Raw genomic sequence first — 10617 nt, 5'->3', positions numbered from 1 at the left:
GCTCTTGTCGTTTTTTTGGAGTTATTCATAAAAATGTGCCTATTCTTTTGAAATTGCACATAAAGGGAAAATTTGGATGCAATTTCTGTTGGGAACTGGATGAAGAGAAAGGTAAAGAAAGGGGTAGAAGAGTGGAGAGTGGAGAGCAAGATAGCTGGGTGGGGCCAATAGTGCTGAGTGAGACTGATCTCTGTTCATTCTCTTGGCTGGCAGTCAGAGCTTGTACCCACTATAGGATCATGGTCAGGATGGCAGCACAGGCAGAGAGCTGGGCAGCGCTTGCCAGTGTGCCAGGGACAGAGGGCAATCCTATTGAGAAGCAGTGTGATGGACACAATGGGTGCGACAGACTTGCTGCATCAACAGGCTTTTTGCTGCTGTGGCTAGAAATAAACCATAAATACCCCCACTGGCATCCACCAACCGCTCACCAGGCCTCCACACAGATCCTCACTCAGTCACAGACAGAAAGGGCAAAGAAAAGAAAGAGGGAAGACAGAAAACGTGGCTTGTACGGGGTGCATTGAAGCACAAGCCATCAAGGTAAAGAAAAAAAAAGAAAAAGGGAAAAAGAACCAAGATAATTATTTTCCCTTTTTTTTGTTTTCTCTCAAGAACTTCTTCTGTGTGGATCCAGAGGGACTATTAGTGTGCTATTCTAACAGATACAAGTAAGATTTGTGTAAGCTAAACAAAAGTTTGCAGGTTACTTCCTGATTGATTTCTGAACAACAAGATTATGCTAATCTAAACTGTATTATGCAATCCAATCTTGCAGGAAAACCTTTTTCAAGTGCATAAAGTCAATAGCTCATATCTCATCATTTTTATTTGAATGTTTATTTTGTATATCAGGTGTATGTATTTAATCTGACACTAAGCAATGTGATTGTTGTGCTTTGTAGACTAAAAATGACAGACCAGCAGGGAACCCCAGACCAGCTGCCTGCAGAAAAGGGCCAAGGAGGGGCTGGAGCAACATATAAGGTACCAGATTTAACAAGAGGGACTTTTCTGTTAAACAAGCTCAAAAAGACCACGGGCTTATGGACTGCATCATTCAACTGCTCCACCTGTCCCTGTTTTGCAGCTGGTGGTTTTTGAGTATGAGAACTTTCGTGGAAAAAAGGTGGAGCTGTCTGGTGAATGTAAAGATGTGCTGGAGAAGACACAAAGGGTTGGTTCAGTCATTGTGGAGTCGGGACCGTGAGTGACTCAGTTACCCTTCCTTCATTTTCACTGCATGTAGATCCTATTTTGTAGCTGTTACCTTTGCTTTCAACAAATGTGTGCATTTATATGTCTTGCTTATTTTCCATGTTGTCAGATGGGTAGGGTTTGAGCGTCCAAGTTTTGCTGGAGAGCTGTTTGTGCTGGAGAAAGGAGAGTATCCTCGTTGGAGCACCTGGACCAACTGCCAGAGTAGCTACAGCCTGAGCTCCTTTAGGCCTCTGAAAGTGGTATGTACTTGAAATGAAATGAACCTCAGACATTTTGTGATTTTGCAAGGGTTGATGTTAAACATAGTGGAAATATACTGTTTTCTGCAGGACAGTGCAGATCACAAGTTACATCTGTTTGAGAATGCTGGCTTTGAAGGCAGAAAAATGGAGATTGTTGATGATGATGTCCCCAGTCTGTGGGCTCATGGTTTCCAAGACCGTGTGGCCAGTGCTAAGGCTGTCAATGGAACGTAAGTTTCACCATTCTCAGTCTCTCACTACAATGATTTCCACTTATCAGAACTGAAGCCATGAAATGTAAAATAGAAGTGCATTTGTGCAAAATGATACTAAATTTGTGTAAAAATCACTGTCCCAGAAATGTGATACTGTTTCTCTTTCTCGTGAAGGTGGGTAGGATACATGTATCCAGGTTACAGAGGGCGCCAGTATGTGTTTGAGCAAGGAGACTTCAAGCACTGGAATGATTGGGGAGCCACTGCACCTCAGATCCAGTCCGTCCGACGTGTGCGGGACATGCAGTGGCATAAGAGAGGGTGCTATATTGCCCCTGCCCCCGCCCCTGCCCCAGCTCCTGGTCCAGCCCCAGCTCCAGCCCCTGGCCCTACACCACCCAATCCTAACCCTATTCCCAACCCCAAATCCCAAACTCAGCCCGAAGCTTAAACTCCCACCTCTGACACCTTCCACAGAAACTGGTGAATGCTGAAGGCAGCTGGCCAGTCCTTAGTCTCTCATTATTAAAGCTCTTTATTGGTTTAGGCTTTTGGAAAACTGGAACTGAAAAAATTAACCATGCATCTCTGTTGGAAATAAAAGTTTTGGCCCTGATTCTGGTTATTTGTAAATTATTCCATGCCATTTAGTTTGCATAAATTAATACATGGGATTGGAGTGAGAGTGTTAAAACGATCTGTGCATTAGACAAACAACTTATAAGTATATTAAAATTAAGTAAACAATAATTCAGACCAGAAAGAAATAATTATCAACTATTAGTAATTGGCATTAGAAGGGTGCGTGATGTGAAAAAAAACAACTTTGTTTTTTTTGTGACACTAGAAATCCTTGCTACACTACCACTGATAACCTGATATTCTTTTTCAATTATTTAGTCACTGTCGACCTGATGTTTGGTTCTTCTGAGTCTTTGAATCTAGTCAGGCCCCGTTTCTTTTTAACTCTGGGGCATTGTAATTAATGCTCATAAAATTTTTGCTATTTTTATACATTTTTTTTTTTTTACTATTAGGCACTTGTTAGATTGTAAACTAACTGTGATATTCAGCCACTGTTTTGTTGATAAAAACACGATCAGCCCCCTCTTCAGAACCTTTCCCAGCGTTCCTTGGTGTGCTCAACTCTCATTGGTTAACAACTGCATTTATGCCCGCCCACATAAAATGGAACATCCAATCAGAACCAAGATTCATTCAGCAGGCTCGTGAGCTGGGCGGGCAACGCGCAAAATTTGAAAGTTGACCGGAAACAGGGTGGCTGTGTAGAAAATAGTGTGCTCTTAAGCACATAAATATGCCTATATAACTTAGAAAGAGTATAATAGCTACCTAAACGACTAGCTGGTGAGTAATTTCCTAACAGACCGCTTTAATTTTATTCATATGTCAAGAGTGTTTCGTCTTTAATGTTGTTTTATAAGCTAAGTTAGAAAGCGAACGTTACCCACCGTTAGCTTAGCGCGCTAAAGGGGGGCATGTTGTTGACACCAAGTGACAGCTTTTCCTTGGTCTGTAGGTATCAATATTTCGTTAATGCCCTGGATTTAAATCTCGACTTGCTACCTGCTTTTATGCTGTGAAGAGACCATGCTGAAGTTTAAATACGTGAGTCAGGGAAACCTGAAAACACCGTCTTCCTCTGCTGACCCTATCACTAGCCGCAGCTCACGACTCAACCAGCTGTTTCAGGTAAAGTAATGGATCAGTTTAGGTGTAGTTTCGATCTCTTAAAATTCAGTTTAAATACATCCCGAATAGCAGACTCCTGTGAATTCCACTTTTCTTGTTTGTGTATTGTTTTCAGGGACGACTGAGTCTGTGTGGGGAGCAGGGAGGATGCACTTTAGGTCGGGAAGAGTTTCTGGAGGCTTTGCTGCTTCTCTACCAAGAGTGCACTTCCCCAGAACTTATGAAAATACATCATGTGGCAAACTTCGTCAATAAATGTAAGCATACATTTTAAATATGAGCAAGATTTGTTTGTTTTATTTATCAGTCATATCCGTTTTAACAAAACCTGATTATATCAACTGATGAAATTGATTAAGAGCAGTTATATTTGTGATGCACAGTTTTAAAATGCTCTTAAGCATACTACAAGGCTTATGCCTTTTTTGTAATATCTGTAAGGTGGACTTTGATAATTGTACTAAGAGTATGTTGCTGTTGGTCTAGTTAGAATAAGGTGTTTAGCTCATAGTTCGCATTCATAAAAATGTCTTAAAGGTTTTACTTCAAATTTTGAAGCCATAAAGGGTGAAAAAGTTGTTTGTGCTGTGCTGAGCTGAGCTATTCGTGCTTTTTGAAACAGTTTCTGAAGTTGTCTCGGAGCTGCGGGCCCTACAGCCCAGGCTTCAAGACTTTGACCTGCATGCAGTGGTGGGTCGGGGTCGTTTTGCTGAAGTCCGAGTTGTCCGGGAGAAGGCTACTGGAGGTGTTTGTGCACTTAAAGTCATGAAGAAGACAGTTTTACGCACTCAAGAAAATGTAAGTTTCGTCCTCTAAGAACTACATCGTACCAGAGAGTTTTGATATCCATGTCTGGGACACAAAAAGGAAATTTTGGTAGTTTGCTATTTATTTGTTAATAGTTTTTTTTCCAGAAGGAAAACCAGAGGTGGGAGTAATAAAATAAATGTATGCTGGTTCCATTTAAAGTTGTGTGAAAAAGAAAGTTTTAAGGATTCCACTGTAGCAGTCTTGTGCACTTAACAGTTTTGTAGCTTTACAACGTTGCTTCTGTTTGCAGAGGTTTGTGAAAATTTGTTTATGCACAGCAAATAAATGTCTGGGTTCCTCTAGACACTTCAGTCTAGTTGAGGACTGGACCATTGCAACACCTTGATTCTTTTCTTTTTTAGTCATTCGGTTGTAGATTTGTTGCTTTGCTTGGTGTCATTGTTACGTTACATGACCTAGTTTGGGTGTAGCTTTAGCTTTTGGACAGATGTCCTTACTCTCAATCGTCAATACTTTGGCATACAGAGGAGTTCATAGCTACTTCCCACTGCACGCACCCCAGGTACTGTGGGTGAAATAAAAGCCCAAATCATCAGCCTCTAGAACTCCATTTGAGGCATTTTTGTTGATATGCTGTCTTTGATGTTCACCAGTTGTGGTGCTGTGCATTATAGCCAAGCATGTCCACTTTCGTCTTGTCTGTCTGAAGGATATTGCTCTTGAAATCTTGTGGTTTGTTCAGATTCAACTTTGCAAACCTAAACTGAGCTACCATCTTCTTTTTAGATGGGCATTTTCAAATAAGACATACTTCTTCACTCTTTTTTTTTTTAGTTGTGTTGTTACAAACTTTAACATGTTAACTCGAGCCTGAGATGTAGCCCTTTTGTTTTGTTTTTTGAAATTTCTTTGAATATTGGGCCATCTGACCTTTGGATTACTTTGTTGAACTTGTTTTTGCAGAGGTGGTCACATTTGCTGGTGATCAGCAGCATCTGCCTGCTACTTACCCTCTTAATTCCTACACAGTAAGGGTGTACTTCACTGAAAAAAACGTTCTTTTTCTCAAGACTGTAGCTTTTGTTTCAGGATTTCTTTGAATACACTGTCATAGATTAGTGGAACAAATGCCCATTATTAATGTTTAATTAATGTTTATAATACCACTTGTGGTTTGCTCACTACCACAAGTGGAAACCCTATAAAACGGGTAGATTTAGAGTCCGTCTAATGGGAGTGGAAAGGTTCATGTACTTGAGATGGATTTCTGTCAGAATGAAATTCACTGAGAACAATCATGTAATAATAGCATTTATTGAAAAGTATTTATTTAATTATTTTAACACAGAGACAACTATTCACTCTCATATTCAGACCGATGAGCAATTTAGAAACACCAGTTAACCTGGATGCATGGGATAATTATTTTATCTTTTTTTTTTTGTTATAATAGTCCTCTAATAAAATGATTTCCTCAGGAGTATTGAAGTGTATAAAGAATAAGGGGCTTGAATTTTTCACTTTCACATTTACTACACAAGTACTGTTAACTGTGTCTCAGCTACTTGGTGTTTCAAATTTGTACTCCTAAAAAAGTCCACTGGAGAGTGCTGTAGGGCTAAGCACAACAAATGTCACTTGGATCCAATATTTCACAGCTGTGCTCTCTGGCATATGACTAATCGGACAGATCTCCGTCAGAATAGTACATGAGCTGTGACACAAAGGGAGCTGAAGAATGAACAGTTTTAATGAACAAGAAATGTCTTCTTCGTGCCACCTGTGACAGTTTAGTGTAATTTAGTCTCATCTGTCGCTTATAAAAAGAGGGAACAAGAACTGAAGCTAGACGAGAAAGGCAAGAATTCTAATCACCAGAAAAAGTAGATTTTTTTCACAGTTTTATCTGAAATAAAATGCAATTACATTTAACCCACATTCAGTTTCTTAATATGGAAGTTTCTGTGTTTCAGGCACATCTGTTTATATGGCCATTATACTAATCACAGTGTATATTTGTATTGCTTACATTTCAAACAGTATAACTGCTCATTGCTCACCTTCTAACTCTTCAAAGGTGATTTTTCATGAAGAGGAGCGGAGGATCTTGGCTCTGAACAGTAGTCCCTGGATCCCACAGCTGCTGTATGCCTTCCAGGATAAAGATGATGTTTACCTGGTGAGACTGCGGCACATGTTTCTTTTTTTTCTTTTTTATCTTAATGATGAATTGAAATGACTAGTTTGCTAATTTTTTCTGAATCAAAAGAATATTTTAAGGATCTTTTGTAACACACAGAGAAAATGGCACACACACAACATACTGTACTTACTAATACAATATTTGTGCTATATTTGATGTATAAAGCAAAGGCCTTGTATTTTGTAGTGTAGGCCTCGATGTAGTGTTAGTCCCAGTGTTACAAAATAGTACTGACCGTATAGTGACTGGTCATAGTAGATAGCTGCCCTTCCCTAAGCCTGGTTCTGCCTGAGGTGTCTTCCTGTTAAAAGTGAGTTTTTCCTTCCTACTGTTCCATAGTGTTTGCTCAGAGGGGGTTGTTTGACTGTTGGGGGGTTTCTGTATATATATAGTAGGGTCTTTACCTTGCAATATAAAGGCCCTTGAGGCAACTCCTGTTGTGATTTGGTGCTATGAAACAAAAAATTGAGTTGGTATGACATATTAGCTTTCACTCAAAGTATCATAAGCACACTGTGTATTCCCCCAAACTCTAAAATTATACTGTGGGGAAAATGGCTAGACTCAGAAGTAAAACAAACACCCACACTATACATGAACCCTAGAAATACAATCATCAAAATTTGCCTATTGTTACCTGCTTTCTATCTTTGATTTTCAAAATTTGACCAACAAAACTGGCAGTCACTCAAAGTGGCATGTGAAGGAGGAATTATAAAATGACCAATCTGTTTGTACAAGAAAAATATTTTGTAGCAGGGGAAAAAAGGTTTCATCCTTAAGTCGTTATTTTTGCCATCAGTACGTTCCACAGTGACCAGGATTTTTTCATGATAAATCACATCATTCATTACTGACTCCTCCTGTGGCTTTTTAGATGCTGTGCTTGGTTTTAGTTTTTCTTGAAATTAAAAGCTTACTGCAACTAATAAAACAGTATCACATTTTTTTTAAGCTATCACTGTGAAAAATAAGGAGGGAAATCAGAAACTAAACTTAACTGTTTACCATTTAAAACACTCAGTGAATGTATACTCTTTATGCTGCATTATTGTATGAGTAACTAATTAAAGGGGGAAACGTATCCCTTTTAATAATGCAATCTTAGCACTTTGTCAGTTACAGTTAGCTGTTAAACTTACAATGAATCTGTATTTTTCCTTATGATCAAGGCTGTCTTAGGTAGTAGGAAAGAGTGCAGTCAGTTTCTTGTGCAGCTGGGCCTTATATTTTATCCTGCCCTTTTTGTTTTCTTTCTCTCACCATCTATATATGTTCCTTTATGTCCCCTGCATATCTGTTTCAATTCTTCCTCTTTTTTTCTCTCCCCCTCTGTCTCTCTGCTCCTTAACTGAGCATGGAGGAAAATACAAAGCATCCATCTTTATCCGTGTGTCAGAGAGGCACCCAGTCTCCCTGTTGCTAGGTAACACTGGAGAATGCTCCTGTTCATTGAGACTCGCTGACCATTCATGTGCATGGGCTTTGCCTGTTTATGGCTGTATGGCTTTAAACATATAGCTCAAATCAACTTGGCACAGCACCTTTTATTTCAGTGTGCAGACAGCAGGGGAAAAAAAAGAATTTTAGGCAACGTTAACCAAGGCTGATTTATTTTTCCAAACTTTCAAAACTACATGTCTTCAAATGGGCTATGTTATGGTTGCAGTATGTTGCTTTGAGTTAAATGTGTCTTCTTTCATCCTATGATCATTCATTCTAGGCTACACTGGGATTATGCATTTATTCTTGACATATTTTTAGCAATTGAACAGGAATACTTTGACTGCAGTATCATAGATAAATCAGCAATAGTACCCAGTGTTATATAACTGAATCTATAATGAGGAGAACCACCCTATAAGCTTATGCGGAGCAGAGCTTTGATGTAAGCTCAGACACATGGCCCTACACTTGTTGCTTTGTTTTTCCTTCTAAATATAGACACATTTAGAGGCGTTCTTAAAGCTTTTACAGCCTTCAACAACAACACACAATCCTTCAAATGCTATGTACTGGTTATAGTCTTATCCTGCCAGTTCCTCACTTTAAACACATATGCTTTCAGGCGATGGAGTACTTGCCAGGCGGTGACCTGATGTCTCTCCTAAACCGATATGAGGATCAGTTTGATGAGTCCATGGCTCGATTTTATTTGGCTGAGCTGGTAGAGGCCATTCATGCTGTCCACCAGTTGGGCTACGTCCACAGGTAAAATACCCGCTATGAAATCCAACCTGTTATTGATAGAGGATTAGCCAAGTAAGACTTAACAGTAAAACATGATCAATGAAGGAGTGGCAGTGTTCCCGTAGAATGGGTTTCTCGACTTCCAGGTCTATATTAAAAATGTTTTTCTTTCGTTTTCATTGAAAAGGCCACAATAACCGGATCCTGTACATGAGAATTGTTATCGCTTTAACTAATTTAATGTACAGTGTGATGGCAAATGTTATAAAAATGCTGTGGAGTTTGCAAATGTCTCTGTTATGCTTGGAGCAGTAGAGCATTTTACAGTACTCAGACAACAAACAGCTCTGTAAAAGCCGTATCAAATTTCTACTAAACTATCCACTTACAGAGATGTCAAACCAGAGAATATTCTCATTGATCGGACTGGTCATATTAAGCTGGCTGACTTTGGATCAGCTGCCAGGCTGACTGCTAACAAAACGGTAAGTCGAATATAGGCTTTGCTATATGTATTAACTTCACTGGTCTTCACAATGACATTACAGAGTTTCTGTTATGTTTTCCCAGGTGGCCACTTCCACAGTGCCTGTCGGAACCCAGGACTTTCTTTCCCCTGAAGTCCTGACAGCCATGAATGGGGGTTCTAACAGCACCTATGGAGTTGAGTGTGATTGGTGGTCGCTTGGGGTCATTGCCTATGAGATGATTTATGCCCGGTCACCTTTTTCTGAAGCCACTTCGACCAAGACTATCTACAACATCCTTAACTTCCAGGTGCTGACATTGTCATTGTTTATGTATTCAATATCTATAACAGATCAGACACAAACGGTGTAATCAGTATTCCTGTTACGGTCAGTAATATATGCAGTCTAATTTAGGCAATATTTAATCAGTCTATGAAATATTTATTCAATTCTTGTTCAATTTTTTTTTTTTTTGCCTACAGCGTTGCTTAAAGTTTCCAGAGGAGCCACGTACCAGTAAGCAGTTTGTAGACTTGGTACAGAGCTTACTTTGTGGTGCCAAGGAGCGACTGGGTTTCCAGGGACTCCACTGTCACTCTTTCTTCTCCAGCATTGACTGGAACAACTTGCGACAAGGTGAGGAGATTCCTCTCCCTTGAGACTCCTCTGCAATCTTTTTAGTGGACGTGCTCAATTTCACTTGAAATGACATATTCTTGTTGTAATTGTGTTACAACACAGTTGATATATTACTAGTTGTCAAATTCTAATGCTTGGGTTTTTATTCTTTTATATATATATATATATATATATATATATATATATATATATATATATATATATATATATATATATATATATATATATATATATATATATATATATATATATATATATATATATATATATATATATATATATATATATATATATATATATATGTGTGTGTATATATATACACATATACACACGTACGTATATATGTATACGTATATATACGTATGTGTGTGTATAAAAACAAAACCCCACCCAACAGCATCTAGTCTACGTCTGTGTGTGTTCAGGGGGTGAGCTCATAGACAACAATAGTGTTGGTGTTGTCTATAGTAAAATAATGAGATTCTGTGCGCTGTTGGCAGTAAGCCATGGTTTTTTTTTTTTTTGGTTTTTTTTTCCTGAGGAAGGGAAGGCAGACCGTTAAGATCTGCGACTCATCTGTTTCTCAACAGATGCAGCACGCATCGTTTACACAGGCAACACCAGACATGCTCTTTGTAGCGTTTGTTAAATGTTATTGTTGCCAGTGAGTTTCACAGTTTCCCCTGACTGGCCATTGGAAAACACACCCATAACACTCAAATTAATAGATAATTTCAGTGAAGCATGGTCACATTGAAGAGGCACATGCCTATAGTGCTACTGTAATTCACAAGTGTATCTGCAGGGGTGATTGGTGTTTGTTTTGGCTCTACCAAATAGGTATTTTCTGCAGATGACACCCCCCCATTATAAAGTAATTATATAACATTACTATGCCCATGGTTTCCTCTTAGCACTGATTTGTCTATGATAAAGTGTTTAGATTGATAGTT

General features: G+C 38.9%; 1 protein-coding gene and 1 pseudogene across 6 annotated transcripts in view; both read left to right on the top strand.

Annotated features, from left to right (window-relative positions):
• Window positions 1–224: 224 nt before the first annotated feature.
• On the top strand, window positions 225–2294 carry LOC113022753 (beta-crystallin B3-like; annotated as a pseudogene). The gene is made up of 6 exons (XR_013909059.1): window positions 225–543; window positions 906–987; window positions 1091–1206; window positions 1328–1460; window positions 1551–1693; window positions 1853–2294. The product of XR_013909059.1 is annotated as a beta-crystallin B3-like (transcript).
• A 148-nt stretch (window positions 2295–2442) lies between these two features.
• cita (citron rho-interacting serine/threonine kinase a) overlaps window positions 2443–10617 on the top strand; it is a 45142-nt gene continuing 36967 nt past the window's right edge. For all 5 annotated transcript variants that reach the window (XM_026168499.2, XM_080301392.1, XM_026168498.2 and 2 more), the window contains exons 1-9: window positions 2443–3046; window positions 3219–3391; window positions 3507–3648; window positions 4014–4189; window positions 6240–6341; window positions 8434–8576; window positions 8947–9040; window positions 9126–9332; window positions 9508–9661. In XM_026168499.2, coding sequence (XP_026024284.2) covers window positions 3290–3391; window positions 3507–3648; window positions 4014–4189; window positions 6240–6341; window positions 8434–8576; window positions 8947–9040; window positions 9126–9332; window positions 9508–9661 — 1120 coding nt within the window. In that variant the 5' untranslated portion in view covers window positions 2443–3046; window positions 3219–3289. The remainder of the gene's footprint in view (window positions 3047–3218; window positions 3392–3506; window positions 3649–4013; window positions 4190–6239; window positions 6342–8433; window positions 8577–8946; window positions 9041–9125; window positions 9333–9507; window positions 9662–10617) is intronic.

This window comes from Astatotilapia calliptera, chromosome 5 (assembly GCF_964374335.1).
Source record: "Astatotilapia calliptera chromosome 5, fAstCal68.1, whole genome shotgun sequence".
NCBI lineage: Eukaryota > Metazoa > Chordata > Actinopteri > Cichliformes > Cichlidae > Astatotilapia > Astatotilapia calliptera.
The sequence above is the reverse complement of the archived record's forward strand: the minus strand, read 5'-3'. Positions and strand labels throughout refer to the sequence as shown.